The 26,359-nt window shown below is 37.9% G+C and overlaps 1 protein-coding gene across 2 annotated transcripts in view; it reads right to left on the reverse strand.

Moving 5' to 3' along the window:
• Positions 1 to 125: 125 nt before the first annotated feature.
• LOC137985487 (cilia- and flagella-associated protein 65-like) overlaps positions 126 to 26,359 on the reverse strand; it is a 43,568-nt gene continuing 17,334 nt past the window's right edge. Inside the window, exons 18-50 of one of the 2 annotated variants that reach the window (XM_068833107.1) lie at positions 26,104 to 26,158; positions 25,485 to 25,570; positions 25,318 to 25,371; positions 24,411 to 24,483; positions 23,837 to 23,901; positions 22,695 to 22,798; positions 22,304 to 22,352; positions 21,566 to 21,655; positions 21,039 to 21,092; positions 20,479 to 20,564; positions 19,285 to 19,369; positions 18,795 to 18,889; positions 18,377 to 18,440; positions 17,590 to 17,755; positions 16,662 to 16,790; positions 15,547 to 15,703; positions 14,504 to 14,572; positions 13,558 to 13,686; positions 12,776 to 12,860; positions 11,999 to 12,090; positions 11,825 to 11,891; positions 11,013 to 11,201; positions 10,127 to 10,240; positions 8,471 to 8,626; positions 7,688 to 7,831; positions 7,300 to 7,359; positions 6,182 to 6,238; positions 5,015 to 5,225; positions 3,781 to 3,958; positions 3,424 to 3,540; positions 2,852 to 3,014; positions 2,008 to 2,171; positions 126 to 1,065 (exon numbers count right to left, since the gene is read on the reverse strand). In XM_068833107.1, coding sequence (XP_068689208.1) covers positions 918 to 1,065; positions 2,008 to 2,171; positions 2,852 to 3,014; positions 3,424 to 3,540; positions 3,781 to 3,958; positions 5,015 to 5,225; positions 6,182 to 6,238; positions 7,300 to 7,359; positions 7,688 to 7,831; positions 8,471 to 8,626; positions 10,127 to 10,240; positions 11,013 to 11,201; positions 11,825 to 11,891; positions 11,999 to 12,090; positions 12,776 to 12,860; positions 13,558 to 13,686; positions 14,504 to 14,572; positions 15,547 to 15,703; positions 16,662 to 16,790; positions 17,590 to 17,755; positions 18,377 to 18,440; positions 18,795 to 18,889; positions 19,285 to 19,369; positions 20,479 to 20,564; positions 21,039 to 21,092; positions 21,566 to 21,655; positions 22,304 to 22,352; positions 22,695 to 22,798; positions 23,837 to 23,901; positions 24,411 to 24,483; positions 25,318 to 25,371; positions 25,485 to 25,570; positions 26,104 to 26,158 — 3,555 coding nt within the window. In that variant the 3' untranslated portion in view covers positions 126 to 917. The remainder of the gene's footprint in view (positions 1,066 to 2,007; positions 2,172 to 2,851; positions 3,015 to 3,423; positions 3,541 to 3,780; positions 3,959 to 5,014; positions 5,226 to 6,181; positions 6,239 to 7,299; positions 7,360 to 7,687; positions 7,832 to 8,470; positions 8,627 to 10,126; positions 10,241 to 11,012; positions 11,202 to 11,824; positions 11,892 to 11,998; positions 12,091 to 12,775; positions 12,861 to 13,557; positions 13,687 to 14,503; positions 14,573 to 15,546; positions 15,704 to 16,661; positions 16,791 to 17,589; positions 17,756 to 18,376; positions 18,441 to 18,794; positions 18,890 to 19,284; positions 19,370 to 20,478; positions 20,565 to 21,038; positions 21,093 to 21,565; positions 21,656 to 22,303; positions 22,353 to 22,694; positions 22,799 to 23,836; positions 23,902 to 24,410; positions 24,484 to 25,317; positions 25,372 to 25,484; positions 25,571 to 26,103; positions 26,159 to 26,359) is intronic. The other variant, XM_068833109.1, reaches the window with a different exon arrangement.

Consider the following 26,359-nt stretch of genomic DNA (forward strand, 5'->3'; position numbering starts at 1 on the left):
AGCTCAAATGCACTGGTATCGCAGAAGGCAAGGGTTCGAATCCAGTTGGAGCCACCTGGATTTTTTAGGTGACTGTAAGAGACAATTAGTGTTCAAATTGTTCAGCTAAAATGCAAGGATCATTTCACTCTTCGTAGTTTTTTTAATGGGATTTGTAACTTTACCAATACAGCAAACCTTCACCTTGTTAAGACATCAGTGGGAAGCATTAAAATCATTTCCGATTTACTGTCAAACGTTTTTGCATTTCTTTTTTATCAATTGAAAGAAATGTTCCAGATGTAAAGCCAAAAAGAGATGGACAAGTTTCATGAGCTTGGGTGTTGGTCAAATGACTGCAAGTCTTGCTCACTTGGCCCATAAAACTTTGTTTGCTATCATTATCATCATCCCACACATAGTGTCTTACAAAAAGCACTTTATTTTATGTGCATTTAACCTTCACTTAAGTCAGCAAAGCCCATTAAGCATCACACTGACTGAACAAGTATTATAATTACATTTAGTACGCAAGAAAGTAAAATGTTACAATACCTAATCGCTGCATTGATGTACAGAGTTGCTCTTTCAGCTCAAAAAATAACCACATTATTCCTTGAATGTGGCCAATGATAAAGTGGTAATGATGCCAGTACTTTGTTTGCACATTGGCAAATTGCACGGGCCCTGCTATTCACACTGTAAAACTATGAGCATAAAATTCTTTATTTACATTCTTTTCAAATATTCCTCACAATTGTGTTTCCAAAAAAAATCAAGTGTAATGCAGTGTGCATTTGAGAGGTCCTCTTTTTAAAGAGACCACACTCCTTCAAGTATTTGAATCTCAACAACCTATGGTGTACTTTTGACATTGAAAAGGAAGGCTAAATTAGTTATTTCCAATCTCTCAACGTACTTCTGGCATTTTTTGACCGTTATCTTACAATTTTGTTTCTGGTGGGCGGTAATGCGATCACTCTTGTCCGTGCAGTCAGGTTCACTTCCCCATTATTCGCTTCCGTTAGCAGGTTCAGGAGGGAATTTTCCAACACAGATTCTACTAGTGACTGGAACTCTGGAAGCCTAATAGCAAAAATGTGTTATGAGTTGAACCTATCAAGCCACAACTGACAAGGGAGAAAAAGAGAGCGAGGCTGGTTGGGTTGCTTATGGGCTCTACCAATGTGAATTCAGACAAATATATGAAAATTATAGAATTACAGGACTGAGACATAACAAAATTTATATAAAACGAATGGATTCCATGTTGCCCTTTGTCTGTACAGTAATAGATCACAGAAGATGTCAAAATGTGGCAAGAACATTGTTTTTGTGATTCGCCTATAGCCTTGTGTGTCACATTTTAGTTCTTACCAGATTTTTATGTCATCTGTGATCTGTTACTGAACAGACGCACGGGAACATGGAATCTATTTGTTAAATTGGCAAGAAAAGTGACGACGGGAAACTTTGCAAAATAACAGGGCTGGGTGGGGGGGGGGTTCCGACATTGTACTCCTATGCAAACTGCAAATTCATCAATTTCAAAATTCTCAATTGACATATGGGTGAAGATCAAGGAAAATTTTTCACCCGCGCTAATGCTTAAAAACAAAGTAAACAATGGGTTCCCAAACTTTCATGTGCTTTTCAAATGCCTCCGTTTCCTATTGTGCACACTCAAGGAAATGACAAGGAGCAAGCAACTCCCATACTAAGCCTATGTCACCGTGACGACATTTGTAGAAACTGATCTATTTTCTGAATACCTTTTCCGCCAAAAAAAAAGGACTGTTCCAGTTTCGTGACGTAAAGGTAGTTTCTTGTGATTGGTCATCGGACTCCTGCGGGAGTCTCATTTGCAGGAAGTTCAATCTAAATAATTATAAATCAGTCTCTGAAAACAGCGTGACAGGAATATAGGGCTGTTGTTTGCTCCTAGACATAAGCTCCTGGAACACTGCAACCCTTTTGTGCCGCCAGCCTGGAAAAAGCTTTTGATACATGTGATCAACATATGCAAACCTGCGCACGGCTTGTCTTTGTGCTGTAAACATTTCTGCATTTTCATTTCCCTGTAAAAGTCTTTCAGGTGGTGACAGTGCCGACTCTGACATGCGCTGTATAATCTGATGTGTCCTGCTTATCAATCTCTCAGAATCTTTGCTGTCTTGTTCACTACCAGACTGCTGCAAGAGATTGAAAGATTTTGATAAAAAAACTAAACCTACGTTCACCAAGTTACCAATTTAAGTGAGGTACATGTCATGCTGTGTAGACTACGTGCACGGGGATAAAGCAAATGATGGACAAATCAGCAGCAGACCCACGAAACTTAAGTGAAACAAAAAACTGGCAAATGTTGCAGCTTCTATTTAATAGAAAGAAGTATTTCTTATGAAAGTCAGTTTCATTCAGATTAAAGGTAAGATTAAATACCATAAAAATGCACTTGGACTCAGTTGTAAGCAAAGGAAAAATTTTCAGCAATTGAACTAAGTGCACATTTTGCAACTGTTGTCTGAACTCTTGCTTTGGCACTGAAAAGGAGAATCTTAAATTTCAGCTTTAATACAGTACATGGTCATTTTCTTTCTTCTCGTGAACCAATGTTTGATGTACCCTTTCCCACCTAGGGGTGATCGTACTCTGTCGCCAGATGATTTCACTTGTCAATGGGGAACCCCTCAGAGGGGAAAGGGATGAGAAATTATGTGCAGAGACAGATAACAATGCTGCAATGTACAATTGCTGGTGGATGAACGAAAGGAGCTAATGAGAGATCTTTTGTTTTGTCCACCAGCAAGGTGGCGATCGTGTCATGAGAAAACTACCAATATGTCACCACCGTAAGGGGAAAAATATCAACCTGTGTGCTTGGAATCTGATCTGGTCCACCACTTTCACTGCTGGCTGAGGAAGGCCTGGAGCTTGTGGTATACTGAGCCTCACACAGCTGTCTAAAGTAAGGCACAGGTTCTTGACTTATTTCACGCATGTGCTGATGAAAGTTTTCGTCATCAAGAAGACCCCTGCATGAACCAAAATTAAAAGTAAAATTTCACGCTCAATTAGAACTATAAATATTTTTGATATTTTTTTTCATTGCTGAGATATGTTTTCTGGAAATAAAAGAAAAAGTCACAGAAAATCCCACCAGACCCAAACACACACACTTTGTCAAAAACAAGTGTAAGTTTTAATAATAATTATCACAAGGTTAAACTAGAGGTCCCATGGACATTCCCGATATAGTACTGAAAAGTTCTTTTAGTTTTCCATTACTGTGCGAATTTATTGGCTGAAAAATATCACACCACACTTTTATCCAAACAGGACAAAGGCAAAAATCAATGCCCATTTGATTACTTTGTGGAGTTGTTACAGAAACATTAGCCAGAGGTGCATTTGTAGTAATAATGAAAGTCTGATGAACGTTACCTGAGAATAACAGAGAGAACATTCTCAATGATGTTCATTTCAGGTCTAGAACAGGAAACTAAGGCTGAAAGCTCCTCTTTCTCGTGATCAACAGCTCCTTGGGACAACACATAACGTCTGAAATCCATCAACAAAAATAAAATATTGCTTTAGCATTGAACCTTTTAATTCCCAAGATTGAAACGTTTATTCTCCTAACTAGTACCATTTGTTGGGAAGTCACAAGAATTTGGTATCATATCAAAATCACACAACTCTTAAACTGATGATTATCTTCATTCTCAGTACCTTTCTGACTTCCTTTTTTTTAATCATCAGCTTAAGGGATACCTATTAAGCTAAATGGACAACACTCACTGATCAATAACAAAGTTATCCACTGCCGAAGGGAACACTTTATAAAACTCTCCTATTGGATGAGTTCTGGCCGTAACTCCAAGGTGAAGCAAGAACGACTCTGGAGGGACTGGCTGCGGTGGAGTCTCTTGGCGAGAGGCATTGTTCTTTGTTTTTCGTTGGGCTTCCTTTGGTGAACCTGCAGAACACACAAGAGCAGGCTGATTTGAACCCTTGAAGCTTCAAAATTGTACTCTAACTTGCTTCCAATTATGTTGACTTCTTCAAAGATCTCATGATTTTAGAACTGAACAATCATATGGTAACATGAGATACCGGTCAACAAAGGAAAGTACAAAATATAAACATTGGCCCATAACCAGGCGTAAACAATTCTTAACCTTCTTTCGTACCAAGAGGTTTACCTTTAAGAGTCACAAGTCAAGGTGGCTCTTCCCACTTAAATTAGAGACTGCAAATGAACGTAAAGTGCTACTGATAGTAAAATAATAACTACGACGAAATTTACATCCTCCCTATCAAGCCATTTTAGGACATAAGCATGTAGTCTGTATGAGAAGAAGAATGCTGTTTACCATTTTCAAATTTATCTTTTTGTTCCGGAGATATTCATGTTTTTAAAATATGCAAATTAGCCAAGTGATGATGTCATAAACTCAACGGAATTTTGATCAAATATGAAGAAGAAAGATCTAGTAGATGTGTTCCACAATATGAGCGCACAAATTGAACTTAGGTTGGGGGGGCCTTAGCCCACCAAGTTTCATTATGGTCTCTTCTGCAAATTAACCGAGATAGCTCTATTTATATACTTGATGTTATATTGGGTTGAGTGAACGACGTCATCAGTCTTCTCATTTTCACAGTTTACACATTTTTCAAACGTAAATATCTCCGGAACCAATGCAGATATTTCCAAACAGTAAACAGCGCTTTTAATCTCTCCTGGTATTCTATGAGATAAACGAAAAAATTCAAGGGATAAAAATTTGATCATAGTACAGTAGCACTTTAAAAAAGAGACAAATCAAACCAAACATTGGTTCCTGATGAGAGGAGGAAACCGAAGTGCCCAGAAAATAACCGCTCAGAGCAGAGAAGAGAAGCAATAAATTTAACCTATATGTCCACATATGGCGTCGAATTAGGGAATCAATCAAGGACCATACTGGTGGAATGCGAGAGCACTCTGTGCAATAGAAATAAGCAGCAAGTTCCCATTTGTATCTGTTACCTATGGGAGGCAGGGTCTGGTATTTTCTCAAGTCTCCTTCTGAGTAAGACAATGATCGACCAGGGTACTTGATAGATTTGAGGTGTGGCCCTGAATGAGGTCTCTTCAAGTCGTCTTCTGTTATAGTGAACGTATATTGTTTCTCTTCCTTCATGCTGGTCCACTCTATAAGTCGCTGATTATAATCTGACATCTCTGTTTCATCAACAATCTGAAGAATGCAATCAATAAATCATTCAGTCAGGTCATACTCCACACCTACAACTAGATCGAGTTTCAATCGAGTTTCACAAAACCAAAACCAAGAAGGTAATTATACTTTGGCCAATCAAAAAGTCAAAAAAGGAGGGAGACAATTCAGTAAACCAATAAAAACTCGAGGTAATTACAAGCAGGCAACACAAAGTGCGGGAAAATGTGCATGCACGAGCCACAATTGGTTTTGGTTTCACTTCTGACTGGTTGAAAAAGTGGTGCAGGCACTTTGAACCAATCACTGAGTGAAGTAATGCACAACCAAAGCAATTTGCTAATTACTTTCGACACCCAATTGAAAACCACTCTAACAAGATTTGAAGAATTGTCTCTTATAGTCACCTGAAAAACAAAGCTATGAAGCCACACAGTTTTGTTGGGCTCATGTGTTCCAGTGAAAGGACTTGATGAATGAAATGAATGTAAATTTTAAAAGCGGGACATAAATGCATGTTAAGGCTTAATGTCGTGTTTGTTGTTTATACCCGCATCCATTGATTCCAGTGGAGCCAGTAAGAACTGGTTTTACAGCAGTTGCATTTTTTATGTCAGCAATAACCTCGTAAGATGACAATTTGAAAAAAAAAAGGTGCAATCAACATCGTACAACAGTTGTGAGAAAAATCCAGGATTGAGGAGGGGGAAGGGGAAGGGCTTGTCAATCGATCCCTACCACTATTATTGCTCTGGTTGCTCTTTTAGGGCTCCATATCACATGGTAATGCACGATAGACGGGGGATTACAACGATCCCTAATACTTGTTTTTATTGGATCAATTTTTTAGTCCTTCCACTTTAAAAGAGTCTCCGCCAGTCAAACAAATTCCGCCTATTTCATAAGCTTCCATTTGCTACCTGTTGCCTAACACTAGTGTGGTAAAAGTATGCTAAGATGGTAAAAGGCGGCAGTACCTCGCATATAATATCCATGTCGTAAAGTGAAGGCACTGCACAGGAAAAGAACGAAACCTACCAAACACAATACACAACCTGGTAAATTATGTAGCATCAAATTATAACAAGAATGTAATTTAGTGAGAAAAATAATGTCCTTTTTGGCTGTTTGGAGGGTGTTTCTGTTTTGACATCAGGAAGACTAATTGTTTCTGATGATAATGACACCTAAGATATTGAACAAAATTAAAATGTGGATGATGTTGTGACACAGAATACTCTCGTCTCCAATTTGAAATGGTTAGTTTAAAAATCTGGGAGATGCTACTGCTACTGGCATGCGATATGTTTACTTCCAGTTGCCGGTTGATTTCACAAGGTTGTTGTGCAGGGTACCACATGGGTACGTGGTAAAAAGTGTGGCGCATGTGCAGCTCTTATTTTATAACCAATGATATTGTTGTTTCGTGGGGTTCTCGTTGACGACCGCATTGTAGATTGTGAAGTCCCTATTGGAAGCTTAAGCATCCATGTTTTTTGAGACACAGATTAGCAACTTGTCTCCGCACAACCACCTTTACATTGCTAAAAATCGTTTCTTTCTTAAAAATATATGATAGTATAAAAATCTGGGAGACACCACTGCCCTGGCACATGAAATGTTCTCTTCCATTTGCTGTATGCATCTCAAAAACGCCTGCTTAAGCTCCACCGTGTGCTTCACAAGATGCCATCCGATAAAATGGTCAGAAATTGGTCACTGGAAATACTCGGAGACTAAGGAAAGATAATGCTCAAAACTGAATGGACTGCTGGCCATTGACTTGATCTCAAAGACAAGTACTTTCAATCAAATGCGCAGATTTTTAATTGAGTTCAAGGCTGCTGCCTAAGAAAATTTTAAAGGGGCCCTCAGAGCTAAATGCTGAGAACTTAGGAGCCCAACAAATGAAGTGAAAGGTGTTGCTGTGAAAAATTAAGGCGCCCAGAGCTATTCTTTGGGAGCCCCAGGCTACCGGGCTCCTGTTAGGCAACAGCCTTGGAGTTGAGTCCCCACTGTCCATTTTGAAGAAACACAACAAAAAAAGGAAACAACATCAACAAACTACAAGATCAATGAAAATTATAGCACCAACCTTCAGAAGCACATTTTGTTGTGGCTTCAAGAAGCCATGATCTGGCTCAATGATTACAACCTTAAACAAAAACAACAGAAAAAGGAGAAAAAATCTTTGACTGGTAACTAGGAAAACAGATGCACAGGCAGACCACTGGGCTACCATGCTGAAGATCATGGGCTCAAAAACCCGCCAGAACAAAACTCATGGGGGTGGGGGGAGGTTCCTAATATAACTGTGCTGCCTTTGTGATATCCCTTTTGCTGGTCTTCTTGGATAAACAATCTCACAATCCTTGTTGAAAGTTGTCACCACACACTGTTCTCAAAGTATAGACAAAAGAAGTCAAACTTAAAATAAGGATATACACAAAAATGGAATTCTCCATCTGGGGTTTCAAAAGTACCTGTTCAGCAGTGGATCCTTCCAAAACCCATCTAAAAGAAATGACCTGATCCATAGAGGAGTTATGGAGAAAAAGCATACGATGGGACACTGCATACAAAGGAACATCACCAAATGAAACACACTCCACTGACAGGTACGAAAGCTGCAAAAAGAAAAAGAGAAAGAAGGTGATGTCGCACCAGTTAACTAAAGCTCAAAACATATTATTTGAGACCAATGTGCTGTCGACAAAAAAAAAACACTTCCATCTATACAATTTTACCTACTGTCTGTAGATCTTTGTATCGTAGTCTGCTTACTTTACAACTTTTGCAAATTGCCACAAATGATTTCCCAGGGCTCTATACAAAACACATGCAGCACTACAAAGACCTAAGACTTCCAAAACCTTGGCACTCGCAAACTTTTCATCCGATCGAAATCTCGACAGCCTCTGCAAAGCACCTAAAAGTCTCTTCTATATTACACTTATTTTGGTGTGAAGTCTTGCATGTTTTGGTCTTGGTCTCAGATTCACAAACAAGGGTCTCAGCATCACCCCTCTACATAAGCGATTTTCCTCTCTTGACCCTAGTGCCAAAGTGAATACAAAATATTCTGGCCAAAGAAGCATGGCTTCTTTTGATGCCCTTAAGGATGAAGATGTGCTTTCACATGGTGACACACTGTTAATGCTATTATACAGAATGACCTGTCTAGCTTCTCTAGTTTGCAATATTGAAATACAAACTAATATAAATGAATAATTTATTATAGTTTAGGGAATGAATGAGATACAAACCTGTTTGGGGACCTGTACAACCTGTTTGTCAGGAACTGTGGCCATGGCCATGTCTCGCACAGGCAATGTATCTCCCATGATCCTTTGGTCATATCCCACACCAGTAAATGTAACAAGCACTGTCTCTCCACCAATGATACGCACTGGAATATCCACCTACAAGACAATATGCGAGGTTAGAGACCGATGTTCTCAATAGCCTGTATTATTATTTTGTAATTTTGTGGTTGGACTGGCACTAGCATGGAATGGAGGCTAACTCAGGGCCACTTTTTATTGACCCTGCATCAGCCTCTATTTAGCGCTTCTGCCAATCCAACCATGAGAATAGTTTGGTCATCCATGACTCTGGATTTGATCAGGATCCCATCCAAAATAGCAACCATCTACCCCTTCAGGCCTTTGTCACGGTACACAGTCAAGCATTCCAAAATCACTCTATAAGTTCATGTGCACCATCCTCCTCGGGACAAAGGGGTCCAGCAAATATTCCAGGCTGTTCACAACATGAACCCATTTTTGGATCATACAATGTATTTTAAAATATCAAAGCTGTATCAAATCAGATCAGTCTTAACACAGTCATCTCGGCATGTGAGAGGAATAAGACCATTATCACGGAAAATACAACACTTAATTGACCAATCACCATAGGGGCTCTTCAGGGCAAATGAAACACAATCACAACAGAACAAAACATTCAACAACAACTGTTAGGAGAGGCAAGCTAGTTGGCTATTTACAAGTGCAACTGAGAAGTTTAACAAGGGACTACTAGGAGCAAATTTAACCAGTGGTCACCAGGATCCCTGGATTTCAAGGCAAACACCCTAACCATTGGGTTGCATTGCCCAAGTTTGTGCTAGGTGCTTGTAATGTTGCGTTCCCCATAACAATAAGAACAATTTCATGAAGAATTCGATAACTGCAATGCGAACTATAAGCGTTGGAAAACAAGAAGTAGAGCAACTAAGAAAATGGAGTAAGCGATGACTTCAAATGTAACACTCACATTGAATATGTAATTGCCAACTGGAGGCAGCTAAGAGATTATATGCACTTAGGTTGTTGAAGCGTGCTGGAGTCATGCCAGAGGATATGCTCAAAGTATACACATGTAATATTAGATCGGTCTTAGAGTATGCTGCGCAAGTGTGGCAGGATGTTCCTGCATACCTTTCTGACGCTATTGAATCTATACAAAGAAGATCTTTGAAAATTTCCAGACTCAACTTATCAACAAGCCCTTGATCAAGCAAATCTGACATTGTTAGCAAATCGCAGGATATTCACATTGTAAACAGTTGATGGCTGATATGAGGAATGAGAGCCACCCCATATCTTTCTTGGCTCCGCAAGTTAGGACAAGATCTATCCCATACCAGTTAAGATCAGGAAATACCAGAGCCACTACCACAATGAAAAGGACATAGATCAAGAGAAAATGACTTTTTCACTTTTAGGTTCTTGTGATTCCAATTATTATAATACTTATTATTGTAAATATACTTGATTGTGAGTAAACTAAATATTCAATTTTGTAAATTGCACTGTTCATTCAGTTTTAAACTGCCACAAGTGTTATTAGTATTCTTCTTTTCTTCCCACCCACCCAACCCCCAACATGGCTAAAAAACATTGGTTTTTAGTACTAACCATGTATGTCCTTGCTTCAAGAGGAGAGAACTGCCAATAAATAAATGCAACACAGCCATGTGGAATCTCTCCTGAGGGATTCAGACATTCGAAGATTCGGCAGCCAAAGTTTTGCTAAAGATGAACATAAAAATAGATAACAATTCATGTAAAAAAGTGTTCAAAACCAAACAAATCCTTTTCAACAACCACAGACTAGAATTACTTTACTGGAAGCAGTTAAAAGCTTGCAAAAAGAGACTAATTAATGCACTTCAACATGAAAGGAAATTTAAGTTATCACTCTCATTTTTCGTACAAAGTACGTCTATTGTAGTTAGTAAGGATGCCAATGGGTATTGGCGTGGAAAAGGATGTTAAAACACCGCTGTCGAGGTTAGTGTGGACCTCAATTGGAATGAGTATATAGGATGTTGGAACACTGCTTTTGGAGTGAGTGAGAAAAACTGCTCTTGGGGAGAATAAAAATGGTAAAATCCCGCTAATGAGGTCAGTAAGGATGATAAAAAACCTGGTGAATAAAAATGCCAAAGTAACACTTAAAGAGGGAGTGTGTCCCGGTATTGCGCATGTTCTAGCCATAACAATTTTTGTCATTTATGAGCCAATCAGAAGCGACGTTATAATACGTGTGGGAAATTTACATGTATGCCTAAACAATTCTCGATTATCAAACAATCACTAATGAGCTAAAGGTAGTCAACTGAGCCAGAAATTTTTAAGCGTATGTGTAAATTTTCAGCAGCAGTTATAACATTGCTTCCAATTGGCTTATAAACGTAACATTCGCTACGGCTTGATGATGCACACTACTGCAATTCTTTCCCTTTAAGGTGTGTTAGGATAACCCTTTTGTGAAAGCTTTTCCCTTTTTAGTAGTACTCACAGCTTGTATTTGTGCCAGTGGTTCGGTATCCAGCTCGTAGTTAACAGTCCTTGCTCCACCATTGTACAACTCGTACACTTGGACAGGCGGTGATGTACCGCCCACAGCAACTGGCTCGAATAAGTGCCTTGTATTTGCAAAGTGAACATAGTAGCTATCGGGATCCACAGTCACACCAATAAAATTCACCTTTGGTTACAAAAAATGCTTGTCAATAAGTGCCACAGGTGCATCAAACGAGTTAATTACGCATGTCATGAAAATCAAAAGTTAAAAATAAGACAGGATCAGTTGATATGCTATAATAATAATATTGTTGTCAATGCTGTGTGTAGAGTCAACCTTGCATCTTTGTCGTCTGGGTCAAATGATTGGAAGCAGGACTGTATAGTGCTAATTTGAGGTTACCTATTATTAAAAACCGGCACATGCATAATGTCATGGTAAAAGGGCGAGAATTGGGCTTGGCACAACTCAGCCGGAGATCATTTTGGGCCCCAATTTTTTTTTAAAGACTGTTATTTGGTTATTCTAAAAAGCTGTTTTCTGACACATTTTAAAGAAAATTTTTGTGATGGTAATTATATATATAGTTATGGTATACTTTACATAATGAATGAAACTAATCTTCATCAGGAAAACGTTGCACTTAAGCTCATTTTTATGTGTATGAGGAGGCAGACGAACTTGGAAATGGCCTATTAAGCTCACCCTTGGTTAGCCAAAAATTACTTTTTAGTTTATTTTGCCATCAAGGTCCATTTTCCACCTTGAAAGCTTGAAATTTCGTTGGGAAAGTAATTTCAACGTACCAGAATTTCTCGTCCTCTCATAACTTTAAACAAGACTGGTAGTCTGTTGGTGCCAGTGAACAAGTGGCTGGAAAAAGTCAGCACAAAGAAACATCACAATCAGTGATAATAATTTCAAAGCTGATCGAAGCATAAGATCTGCAGAAATTCTTTCCCCAGCTCCAAGTAACTAACCTGTAAATTAAGGTAACTGTGAGTGATTCCCCTGGTAAGAGCTTTCCTTTCCTCGGTTCAATGCTGAAGAGTTTGTTATCCATCACCTGCATCTGAAGGCACACAATCAAAAACTCTGAGTTAACCAAATCATTATCCTACTTGCAGGAATACAATATTATGTCCTTAAGGACTTGAGCGGACTGATTTATGACAAGTGGTGCGACCCATAGTCTACAGATTTTGAGATAAGGTGGTCCAGAAACCAGTTTTAACACTTTCAAGCTAAGAAAGAGTGTTATTCAAAAGAATCAACTCTATAACAATGTAACAACAAACAGCGATGTTGTTATACCATGTGAAGCAACAATTAAACAAATATACAAAATTTCATGTATACTTCAAAATTCGTTTTAAGAAAATAGTGCTCAATATCTTGATGTGATAGGCTGTCATTGTGACAGGTGATGTCACACAAAATACCGCTATACTGAAACAATTTCCTTCAGTTCTAGTGTGAACCGAAGTGGAAGCATGACTTTGTTATTCAAATGACAATCACGAAAACGAGAAGTAGAAGAATTAAATCTAATCAAATCTTTCTGAAGCCTGTATACTTGTGATCAGAAGCATATATGCTTTTTGAACCAAAAAAAACCTGAATCCAGTTAAATTCCGAGATGATGAGCCTGGCACTTTTTTTTCTCATTTAGAGGTGCTAAAATGACCACAGAGACGTCATGGTATGTGGCTTAATTGCTATGGGGAACAAGCAAACCTCCCTTCTCCCTTACTCACCTGGTGTAGTTCATCTTCATCATATTCTCCTGTCTCGGCCCAATACTCCAGCTCTAGTTGAAGATCACTTGGATACAAGAATGCCCTACAGAGAAATCAACAGTGATATTTATAAGTTGAAACCTTCGGTTTGCTAACCAAGTTAGCAAAAACCCTCTATAGCCTGGTTATACTTATTTGTGACCATGCATTCACCGTGCCTTTGAACACATCATCGGTCAGTACAATAAATATAATACAAATAGCGGTGATGAAGATGGTGAAGCAATGCATTTTTGGAACATGACATTTTGTATGGTACAACTTACATTTAACAGAGCATAGTGGTATGTTATACGTATGTTGCAGCATACAAAACGTCCAGTTCATAAAAATGCTTTGTTTTTCACTATGTTCATCACTGCTGTTGGTGTTATCATGTTATTAATCTTCGATGGCCAAAGGATTCTGAGTTAATGAAGTCGGACAGAATATCAATAAAACCAAGAGTTGACCTAATTTTAGTACCTTTGTTACGTAAATCACACAAAAACAAAGCAAGATGCATTTGAAAAGCAGACCCATGGTACATGTACCCTATGTGTAGCCACAAACACCCCTACCCCATCCCCTAGAAAAAAAAAATGAGTAGGAGGGACAAAGAGACTCTCATGAGTCTGCATGGTGGAGCCCAATCTAAAGTAATACTGGAAAAACTTACAGGTTGCTCTCAGATTCTCATGACAGAAGCATTGATTTAATATTTTCATATTAAGAACAGCAGCGTCAACACAGATACTTACCATTCAGCTGGAACGGATCCAGTGTTTTTCAGGTTAAGATGCACTTCACAAGGTTCCCCACCCAGAGGGGCTGCTCCAAAATTAAAGTCAATTATGGCTCGTGTGTTCACAGGGACCCTGCGAGTTGTGCTACGAAAGACGTGATAAGAAAACAGTTTTATTTATTACAGCAAAAGTCCATCTGCCTTGACTTACTCGAGACATTATGGCCAAAGAGGACATCTGGACGTGATGAAGAAAAAAAAAAGAAAAAGGCCAGGTTTCTCGCTCTCTCTAAACAAGCGTTTTTCCTTTTAGCACGTTGGTGTTGTCTAATCTATGGAGGGTTGAGAAATGACGTCATATTTTCAGATTGTGGACGCCCCACGAATCCATTTCAAATTCTAGTTCATCGTTCTGACAACGGCATGAAATGACCAAAACTGGTTATAAGAAAGCAAATTCATATATCCAAACTCTTTTGAGCGCTGTCGTTTTTTTCTTGCTTAATAAACAAGATTCTTGACTAGTACTAGTTCTAGTCCTGAAAAAATAAATAAAAAATGCCAAACATCATTTATTACTGATCCAGAAATTTTATCATCAATAAGTCTGTGACTGCATGTGTGATACTGACAACTCAAATTAGAAATTCAAGTTCTACGTAGTATGATCAGGAGTAATGATCAGATTCTCTTCTTTTTCCAGTTTTAATGCATTTAAATGTCCAAACTAAAGTGTAAAACAAATTGAGAGAAAACAAGTATTTCCATTTTGCTTGTAACGAAAACATTTTTCTCCACCCTTCAAATCAAATACGTTTTTCTCCACCCTTCAAATCAAATACATAATTAGCCATCTTGAATGGGCCTTATGTGCAGCAACTGACACTTGGAGCATTAAGGCGGGAATATCCATTTTAACATCAGTGTCCCTGTTAAAGAAATAAGTTTCACAATTTTCTAACCTATGTCTTGTAACTGCTGCATAGAGGAGTTCTGAAGGAGAAGGATCAGACTCAAGACATTCATTGAGGCTGCAATGAAACAAACAGTTACAAAATAACAATATTATGGGGGACTTGTTGCATGGTTTAGCGCCATCATCCACTGATACTCATTGGTCCCAGGTGGAGATTACCTTGACTACTTGATAACAAAAACAAAAGAAGCAGCGACCTTGTGCAGGGACAACTTTGAAATGGAGAAAATACAATGACAATTTAAATACCAGGAGCAAGAGAGTGTAAAATCCTCAAAAGAGGTGTGAAACTTCTCGCTGGAAGGCCACTTCAGGTCGACGTTAACTATCAGTAAGTGAGTGTTTTGCATTTTGATCTAAGCGATGCATGGATCCAGAGACCTGTTTCTCAAATGTCCGAAACTGAACATTTAGGGCCTGAAAAGCAATTCATGAAACTTAAAGATCTGTTTGTTCTGAAAACCTGATATCTAAACAGTCATGTACCAGACAAAACAAAAACAACTGCAAAGTTTCATGACGTGAAACGTTTTCCGTTTGAGAATACAAAGTCTTTTAAATGTCACCAGAAATATGCCACAAAAGTTGCGGGACATTTGAAAAAAAACTGCAACCCTTGCGGTTTAGGATTTTCGTGAGGACCAACGCCTATGGCGCTCTCCAGTAAGTGCTTAGTTAGGTGTACAGATTATTTCGGCAGTTTCCCATTGGTCTTACAAGATGGTTTCTGTAAAACAGAGAGAAAAAAATGGCTTACATCCACATCGTAGACCATTCCTTTGATTTCAAATCTGAATGGGTGTAATTAAATTACATGAAGATATATTTCCCATGAATATTGAATCTGGCTTACGTGATGAACATGTGATATAATTAAGTGGTATTCGGTGATTAAATGACAGCATACAGTAGTTATCTACTTTAGATACAAAATACAAGTTAGGGTGATACGTACAATTGAACTGTGTCGGAATTTATAAGGGTCTACATGATAACCTCATGCATTATTACTGAATTTAAATGACCAACCTATCGAGTGAAAACAGACTCCATATCTGTACTTTGCTATATCCTCTTCCACTCCCAAGGCAACGAGCATCAGTCACAGAAAGCATTGGGTAAACTCCTTGGCAATGCAAGTCAACCAAATGTCTTTTAGGGCAAGTTACCAAGGGCTTAACTTCGTCTGGAAGAATTGTATAACATTGACACAAATCATGCAAAATTAGGGGTGGTATGACTAGTGTCAGAAAAAAAAAAACAGACGAGGCTACAATCCTAGACAAAACTGTTGGGAAGGTTAGCACTTTTGAAGTCTTTATTGCTTCTCTCCCCTCCCCCCTCCTTCAGTGTTGTGCAAAACTGAATGGTTTCAGTGGAAAATTGTTGACTTACCTTCCAACATTGAATAGGGGGGAGGGGGGATACGTAAGAGAAAGTGAAACTATTTCTTTTGAGCTTTAACAGAAGCAGGTTGAAATACAGCTCTGGTGTGGTTCATTTACATAACCTTCCCAACTACTTTTGTCTATGATTGTAGGTGGGCTGGCCAGCAAAAATAATAAATAATCAGCTGCCATCGCTTAATTGAAAAGAATTGGTAATTATTTCAAACCGTCCTGGATGCGAACCTTGGGCAACGTACATGTACCAGAAGTTAAAGAGGAATGTAGAACATTAATAAAATTATAAATGTTTCCCAAGAAGACTTCAAAAATAATTCTGGTGTACCCACATCATTAAATTTGGACAAGTCGGAAGGGCCATAGTTTAGCACAGAAGTATAAATAAATGTTCTATAGTGTTAAATGCACTTGCGGATCGTGTGGTTGAAACAGGACAATTTTCTTTTATTTCCTTAAACTGTTGTCTAGTTTGTTTTTGCATTCTCACCGACTTTGTCATTACTTGATTCCGCTTAATTCAATCAATGCCATTTTTGAACGCTAGTTTTTGATCATACATCTAAGCACAAGAAACTAACATAGATGACCCTTATGCCCTTCAACAAGGACAAACAATAATTATTTAGCACATTTCAAAAAGTTAATGATTCTGTGTACTTTGCTCGGGCCTCTTTTGCTTGCACTCTACATGCAAAGTGCTAAGAGTTTCCTTATCATTAATCCAAGCAATTTACATACCAAACATTGAAATAAGTTCATAGCTGAGTTTGAAGTTGTAGGTCACACGGCGGGAAGGATAGGCTGTCACTGTGATCTTCTGGGATGTTCTTGCTGGTATAATTCCATTCTTGCCACTTATTTCTAGCGCTAAATGGATGCAAGAAATTAAAAGTTCTTAAGGAAAATTCTACATGAAAGTTAGGATTCGCATTGCAAGCAAGTTGACTTGCAGTCTGACATTAAGTCCGCTGTTACTCTAGTTTGGAGAAATTTGAATGAAAGAAAAGTTGCTATTTGAAATGTGGGTCATAGACTGAGGAAAGAGAGAAATAATCCTCACACTCATCTGGACAATTTAAGCAACCATTTCTCTCTTTCGTCTATAGCATGCACTTCAAATATAAACACTTCTTTCATCTAACCCATTCATGGAAACACATGAACGCAACAACTGCTCACAACAGTGTGGCTTCATAGCTCAGTTGGTAGAGAATGACTGACACCGCAGAGGTCATGGGGCTTGAATCCTGTTGCAGTTCGGCTTTAAGAGACAATTATTTTATTGTTGCTTAAATTGTTCAGATGCATACAGTGGGAGTATCATTTCTGTCCTTCAGAAATTTGAATGTAGCTTAAAAGGTCATGATTCATAGATCCAACGTTTCGAATTTGCTGTCTAGTGTCTTTATCAGCAGTGATCCAAAGTTATCACTGGAGTCCTTCATACATGTATGCAAGAATTTGAAAAATTTCCATTCAAATGCTTACACCTTCACAAGGATTGAATGGGAAAAAGAAATTGAGGTTTTGCCTCCAACTTGGAGATCTAGAAAAAGCACTGATGATCCCACATGCTGTCACCATCCTTTGTGACAAATGATAAAATCCTAACCAGCTAGGATTCCAAAGTGCCCCATTGCAACAGACTTTGCCAATGGCAGCTTACCTAGAACATCTCTTGCTGACTCTTCGTCATCATACGGTCCCGATATCTCTTGGTCAATGAGCAAGTTATAGTGTAGACTGCAGTCACTATTGTTGTGAATTGTCAGTTCTTTGGATGCTGAACTTCCTACAACAATGTCACCAAAACTGATGGAATCCTGCCCGCACTTAGAGCAAAAGAAAAAAACGGAAAGATTGTCCATTGAATCTTGACTGTAGAATACCTTATCTAACTCTAGAATACCCGGCCACTCCAAAACACTTCAAAAAACTGCGGCTACGGCAGGCTATGTTCAAACAATGGCAAAACAACCTCAGCAATGATCTTAAATGAAACATAGCCATGACGCCAAGAAGCTGTGTAGCCACAGTAAATGCATTTTTCAAGTTAACAGTGTATTCGCTCAGTCACTCACTCATTTAGCAACTTAGCAGCCACGTACTCACAGCCGCATAGCCAGGAACGAAAAAGTGTTGCTTTGAGTGGCCGGGTATTCTGCAATTACTTGGAGCAGGCATTTTTGGTGGAGTTTCAAACCACAAAGAACCAGGGAACGGGATTTTCAATCTTTTGGCACATTTAACATGCCACCAGTTAAAACATCCAAAATTCCGTTTTTTGGTCTTTCTTTGATCTGAAATGCTGCAAAATGCTACTACGTGGGCTAGCCATGTGACCCCTCCCCACGGGATGATTAGTTGCTTGAACTTGGAAATGACCAACATTATCACTCTGTAATGGGAACTACATTTTGCTAGATCAGTGTCTGAAGCTGATAAGAGCTTACCACAATTTCTCCAATGGATCCTTCGCCAATAACTCTGACTAGATAGGTCTTTTCGTCTGGTGACCTGTGAGAGATAAAATATTAAAGTTAGATTCCCTTTATAATTATGCAACCTTGAAAACAATACAACAAAGTAACTAACAAACAATATAATTTGAGTTAACCAAGTACAAGAAAGGCTTGTACAACTGCATGTGCTTGTTTGAAACTGGATTCATTCTTCTCAAAGGGTATGCTTCTAAATCTCTTTAGGGAATTTCTTTGTCACTTTATCAAATACATTTCTACTGATAAATGGCATAAAAATAAATTATTCATCTAAGGCCACTTCTGGTGCAACCCATAAGAAATCTTTCTTTGAGGACTAGCTGTTAGTAACATTTGTTCTCTATGTTATGACATGAAGTTTGTTCCTCACTGTTGCAGGACACCACTTTGTAATCCTTTCACACAGAGCTTTGTTTTGATAAGGTATTTGTCTTCTGCAACAGGACTAAAGTGCAACATGTGAGCCTGCACAAAAAAAAGAGAAAAAAATTATGACTGATCAAGTTAATTAATACATAACTACATGTATACTGGACATGGTCTTCAGTGACTCTACAGTACACAGGCAGCTAAGAATGACAGCAATCGTTTTTTTTAACAAAAATAGATTTGAACTTTTAAACTCTTGTGCTTCCGGAAAACTTTCACACTCAATGCAAATAGCATGACACTTTTTGTTCTTCTTCTTCCTTTTTTTTTTCCCACATCAGCTCTGCCCTCCTCTCCCGACAGCCAACCGCTCAAAATAAACAGGTCCTTAGTTTTCTGTAACGGCAGCAAAATACTATTGATAAAGGAATTGGGGAAGGTTGATAATCTGCTTCCCATTTGTTATTGTAAAAAGTTACAACATATTATACCTGGTTTTCATTTGGCAAGATCACCCCTTCGGATGGTTCAATGCTGAGTATTTTCAACTGAGGTCCAGGAATCTTCCATGAAAAACTAACAAATGGATAGATAGATAGATAGATAGATAGATAGATAGATAGATGGATAAGGTCTTTAATAAAATCAGAAACAACAAACGTGTGACACACTTTACAAAAAGCTAATAAAAAATTATAATTAAGAATGTATAAAAATGTGTAACATTGTAAAATTTCTTATAATTATACAGTGAATATAATTGAAAAGAAAAGGCATTCTATTAAGGATACTATGCTTGAAGTGTTTAGTTTTAACTCTAGGTAATATAACGGAGCACATATCTCCTCTTTGGAGGTAGCACATCATGAAGAATATGATCATCTCTGATTACGTTCTTAAAAAGCTTACTAGAGTCCCTACAAGTATCTTTAATTAAGTCAAGTATAAAGTTGTTTTCTTTGTGATAAATTAAGCCAATTAAACCTGTGGGCCCTCTTAAGAAACCTGTCGATTCCGTCTAGATATTTTTCGCTGGTAAGCTGCACCCCAGACTTTGATCACATACAAAAATACAGACATCACGGGTGAGTTAAACATTCAAATTATTGAGTTGATCTTTGGAATATCCATAGGATTTGCACACACAAAATCAGAATGTAGTAATCCATGATGCTTCGGCCAGGCAACTCAGAAAAAAAATCAGAGGGCTAGCTCCAAACAGGAAACAAACTTATGCCATACCGATTACTAGTTCCCTTTTGTACGAGTCAATGGTACGTTTCATTTGCAGTTTGCAAATACAATAAAGATTGCCAGATATGTTACAATTGAAAGATTCACCCTAACTCCAAGTACGGTAGGTTTTCTCAGTCTTAAATGCCAGACGAAATTATTATAATGTCAGAATCAATAATTAAACCTTTAAAACTGTTGAGCAAACAGTTGTCCAACAGGTTGGAGTATTACTGTAAAGCATTTAATACTGGATGAATGTGGGATACATGTTAGAGACCATTGTTGTAAGTACCGGTACATTTGCCTGTCTGTCTTTTACTGTTCTCTAGCACAATGCTGGCCAACTGCTGTGTTGCAATGCTAAGCCAGGACTAAAACAAATAATATTGCAGTCACTGCAGCCATTGCGACTTGACCAAGACTGATTAAGTTGTTCCTTTTTTCTTTACCTTAAAGGTATCCTGGAGGTATTCTTTATTTCAAAAGACTTGGTAGAAGCTGTTCCAATACACGTGGGTTTAAAATAAACCATCCCCTAGGGAAGAATAACATAATAAATTGAATTATCAAAAGGTGTAACCCATTTATTGAAGCCTACTGGAGCTCAAGTGATTCAGCATTCTCAAAGAGGTTTTGCGGATAACTTTTCAAGAACTGTTGTTCTTGTCTTCCTTACACTGTTTCTGAAAAGGTTAAGTTTGCATTGTCAACAACGTGGAATGGTCTTTGGTCCCTGTTAGCTGAACCACTGCCACAACAACTCTGATCACAACAACCTCAGATTTCTGACATTATGTTGTGGGAACAAACCCTGAACTCAGAAAACACTTACATTTTCAGACATACAAAAATTATTATGTTCCAATGCCACTACTCAAGGAGCCACCAGATGGGAGCTAATGAATCTGATGTGAATGTGGGCAATGAGAAAATTGGGAGAGTATGTTTCAGGTACCAACCATGGCAAGACAAAACCTAACAGCACAGCACACAGTTAAATGAAACTAACCTGATTGCTGAGTTTAAGACATGGGGCTTCTGCTGATCCTACAAGGCTGATTTCCTGTGCAAAAAAATTAAATGAAAGAAATGTATGTTTGAAGTGCGAGTTGTACACAGAAGATAGAAGTGATCCTCAATTAACTGGACAAATTATGCAATTGTTACTAATTTATAGAAACTTGAAAAATTCAGGTGGCTTTAATGGGATTTGAACCCACAACCTCTGTGATGCTCTACCCATCATAGCTCAGTCGGTAGAGCATTGCTTCAGCATTGCTGAGGTCAGGGATTTGAATTCCGTTAAATTAGCCGCCTGAATTTTTCAGGTGGCTATAAAGTGACATTTAATGCTTAAATTGTCCAGTTAATTGTGAGGATCACTGCTATCTTCCATAAATATTTCAAGAAGTACAAAGCAGCTGAAGTTGAGCAAATTTACAGAAGTAGTAAGATTTCACAAATCAAACTGTGTGCCACTTGTGTGCCACAAAATAGTATATAGAATTCCTAAACTGATAAAACTGATTTCCAAACCTTAGTAAACTTATCAGCGTCATTAAGCCTGCACTTTGCAGTTCTTTTAAAGGTTTTGACTGCTGAAGGCATCATTTTGAAAACAATTAGCTACAAGACAATGAATAAAACTTCATTAAAAGCATTGCAATGATGAAAACAATATTTCATATAAGACAAGGACAAGTTAAAAAGAAGTCTGTTTTGTTTATAACTTGTATAAGAAAAAGGTTCTTGAATGGAATAAAATAATAATGTATTTTATGCTTTTACCCTTCTGACCCTTGATAAATTAGATAGGTGCTGCATTTTCCAAAGCTAGTTTACTGGACCCAAATGAAGTACTTCAAAAACAACATGGAGTTCAATGGCTACCATGGCTATGGACTATTCGCAAGCAATTATTCCATATTTTAATTGTGGGCAAAAGACAAAAGAGAAAAGTGACCCTCGCACTTGTCAGCAATTGCACCTGAAAAATTCAAGTACCGGTAACTTCAATGTTTGAATTCCACTGAAGCCACCTGAAATTATTCAACAAGAGAAAATTGCTTAAATTGTCCAAAATAGTGCACAGATCAAGTCTGGAATTAGAGGTGACAAAATTTTTTAATTTTTTCTTTGAAGAAAAAAAAAGTAAGATGGGTGGATGGACAAATGAATTATAAAGCAGGGAGAGCGACAGACGGAAGGTCACATGAATAAATTAACAGATTAACAAACAAAAGAACAGATGAATAGCTTAATGGCCAGAGGTACCTGGTATTTGTCACTGAGTAGCCCAGTTCTTGGCCTACATGTAAACTCTCTATCAAGGAAACAAACAAACTTCTATTTTTAAAAAACAAATACCATTATACAAAATCTAAAATACCAAAGAACTCTTTACATGTTCCAGTTTTTGTTGCAACAAAATTAAAGGAACACATACCGATAAACCAATTGACTATGGACTTGGTGTATTGATTTTTTAATCTAGATGTAAGAGGGATCAACTCTTGAAATTAAACAGACCTCAGCAACAAAATATGCCTTTAAAGTGAACAAAAATTAAAGGGATTTGATGGATGACCATGAAAATTGCTCAGCATCACAATAAGCCAACCAAATTGTGATTTATTTGATGTACAGTGGATGTATGGTTGCTTACCCTAACGGATCCTCATCAAATGCAAAGTGGATTGGATTGTGACCTGTGTTGCTAAGTAACAGGGTTTTGTATGACACTTCATCAACAGTGACTGCTGGGAAGACCTATCAAATAGAGAATGGACTATTAACTCATAAGGGGGTTACTTGAAGTACTGTGGAATAAAGATAATGATGATTATGATGGAATACTATTCAGAAAACTGAAGCAGGTCAAATAACAATTATGTTGGTTTTTGATGAGAGGAGAAATCCCATTAGATCCATTTAGAGCAATTTTCAATTGAGTGTTGAAAGTAATTAGTGAATTGCTTTGATTTTGCATTACTTCACTCAGTGATTGGTTCAAAGTTCTTGCGCCACTTTTTCAACCAATCAGAAGTGAAACCAAAACCAATTGTGGCATGTGCGTGAAAATTTTCCCACGCTTAGTGTTGGCTACGTGTAATTACTTTGAGTTTTGATTGGTTTAGTGGATTGTCTCTGTCCTTTTTGATTGGTCAAAGTAATTACTTTGGTTTTGATTTTACGACACTCATTTGAAAACTGCTCTAAAACACTACCACCAATTGACTGAAGAGTAGGTGACGTAAAGGCAGCAAGAGAGGAGGCAGCACAGTCCTCAGCAGCAAGGAGTTCACCTTAGCAACCAAGCCACAGTCCACCTCCCAGGCACCTTTCAACACATCACTGAGAAAAATCAGTGTGTGGAATGTATACTTACTCAAAAAAATGGGAGGGTGGGAGGGGAAAGAAGCAAGCCATCAACCGAAAAAGCAACTTGAGCAAATTAAAAGCACATGGCAATGCCACTGCAAACCTTCCTGGAGTCCCTCCCAAATTTCCCAGGAGAAACTGATGCATTGGCTTGGTTTTAACTTTGGGTAAATTTTTTCTGTTTTAGTACCGTTCATAAGGAAACTTTCAGAAGGAAAAAAGAGAAAATCTCAGACTACAGTGAGATTACTAAGATCTCCCCACAATGTAAAATTAATCCATTGACTCCTGGGAGTGAGACTTAACAGATTTTGCTCCGTCTAACGCCAGACAATTTTACTTGTCAACTGGGGGCGTTGTGTCGTGCCTGAGGAGTGAATAGGTTAATTGCATTAACTTAATTTATAATCAGAGGTTCCTCCATACCAAATGATTGGTATCCCATAGACTTCTTGGAATAAATGTCTCTGTGCCTAATGCAAACGTATGTCCTGAAAATGTTAACAACATCATTAGATTTGCAAGTCAGTCTGTATATAAATCGTGTCAGACAATGTCTTTAAGTGTTCGGCTAATTCTGCCTTGAGATAGCTCCTACATGGAATGTCATGGCTGATATTTCAAATGTTTTAACAAGAAATAATCCCTCATTAAGGAATTCCACAACCCTGATCATGACAGTCTTGGTTCATGTCTCTAAAAAGCCCTGACATTCACTGGTGTACAGTATTCTGAGTCTCTTCAGCTCAAATGGTTAGGCATCCAAACTAGTAATCGAAAGGTCTATTGGTACAACTCCTTTAAAGACCATTCAGATTGTTCTTAGTAGCCCCTAGTCATCATTAAAATTAATAAAATAAATCTCTTCAGACCAATCATAGTTAAATGCAAATTAGTTTTTGAAAGGGAAAAGTTCTTAGAACTTTTTGAAAGAAGCCCTGGTGTTGTATAAACCACAATGTATTAAGGGAGGGTTAAAATTATTGTTGAGGTGACAAACCTGTAGCACTTAGCGACAAGCACCAAGGGGGGCACAGAGTGGTATCCTCGACAAGTCGATAATCTCTCATGCTCTGTTACAACATAAAACAAACTCTTTGGTTTGCTGGGGACAATCAGATTAATCATTTTTAGGAGTATTATGAGTATGAAGTATTATGGTCGACCAGCTACCACCTATATTTACCAACTATGTAGAGACAACGGATGTCTACCTGAAGATCTTCTGACCTTGATGCAAGGTTGTGATGGATGACATGATAGGCTAATGTCCAATCTAGCCCAATCAGATGATGATGATGATGATGATGATGATGATGATGAAGCAGTATTTTTTAGATTCCATCAAAGTCCTCTTTGACTAGTACTAGTACCATATGACTAAAGATTTACTGGTAAACTTCAGTAGAAAATAACATTAAAAGCAAAGATAGCAATGATGTCGTCATCACTGTCAATTTCTATTAACTACTACTACTTTGACAAACCCTATTTCACACACCACAGCTGATAACAGACTGGTTATTCTTATCTACATGTACACCTTGCTGGGCTTGGATGATTTTGTATAAAACAGGACACTTCGAAAAATATCTTTCTTCTCAAAAGGTTAGTTGTCATGTTTGGAAGAGCCACATAGGTTAACACCATGTTAACCTTACAGCCTCAACTGGCTGGCCAAAATCTGAAAGCTTCAAGGATCACAAAAGGGTCATTACGCAAGCTGAAATTTAATTATTAATAAACATAATTTTTTCAGATGCACAATATACAATTAGACCCTAAGAAAATCCATAATGTCCATCAAATTGGATAGTCTCCATGCAAGAGAGAATGTGGATAATCAAGAGCAGACTGATAAAGTTTTGGGACATCAATCATTAACGTTCGAAATAACTGGCCATTACCTTGTAAAATGCATAGCATTCCAGATCAGCACTAAAAAACTGGTTTGCAGCATTCTAAAAAAAAAACACAAATGATATTACTTTTTAATTGTAAGCTAGAAGATCGATTATTGATTTAAAAACATAAAATAAAACTCTTTTCGAACTCACATAACTGTTTTACTTACAGGTCTAAATGCTAATCTAAAGGAAGCAGTTTTTAAAGGTAGAATATCACACTCCTCTGGAGAAACTGAAAATATCCCTTTTGTATCTGTAAAAAGTGAATGTTTACTTGTAAGTAACAGCTTTCAATACTGTAAAATAAAATGACATGTGATAATTAATCAACTTGAAGTTATTGATTTAAATTCCATCCCAAGGAGTTACATGTAACTACAAAGAGCGCTGCTGGTGTTGCTGGCATAGACAGTGGTGGATTTGGAGCCACATTTACATTACTACTCCATGTTGTTTGTGCGGCAGCGTAAGGAGTCATTTTGGGCAGCAGGGTTTGCCAAGTTTTATTCTAGTGTTGTTCATCATCCCCACCCCACCCCCATTTTGACAATGTGACAAGGACTGCTTTTGTTGCAAGACTTGCATTGCCAGAGGCATTACACTACAGTGTCTTAATTGCTTGCGCAAGTCATAGTGAAGATGAGGTTGCAGGTACAAAAGGGTCACCTCATGATGCTTGATATAAAAATGAATCTCTTTTTAGGTGTTGATGGGCATGCCTAGGCTTGCAGTTGATAAGTAATTTGTCTTCTCCATTTCCCAGTTAACTTAAATGACATTTATTACCTTTCATCCACACACAAGATATTTTTCCCTTTGTATGGTTTGTTATGTTAACAGTCTGAAAACATAGTGATACAATCATACTTTAATAATTATTTTTAACATTGGGAGAAGGGTCTATAGTCTACAAGATATAGTACACTTTTACACTGCGTGCTGGAACATCGGAATGTTTTAACATCATTTTGCACATTATCTTGCTTTTATTATTTTTATTCTATTTTTTTGTTTTTTTTTACAGTTTTCACATTATTGTTCT

The sequence above is a fragment of the Montipora foliosa genome, chromosome 14, assembly GCF_036669935.1.
Source record: "Montipora foliosa isolate CH-2021 chromosome 14, ASM3666993v2, whole genome shotgun sequence".
Lineage (NCBI taxonomy): Eukaryota > Metazoa > Cnidaria > Anthozoa > Scleractinia > Acroporidae > Montipora > Montipora foliosa.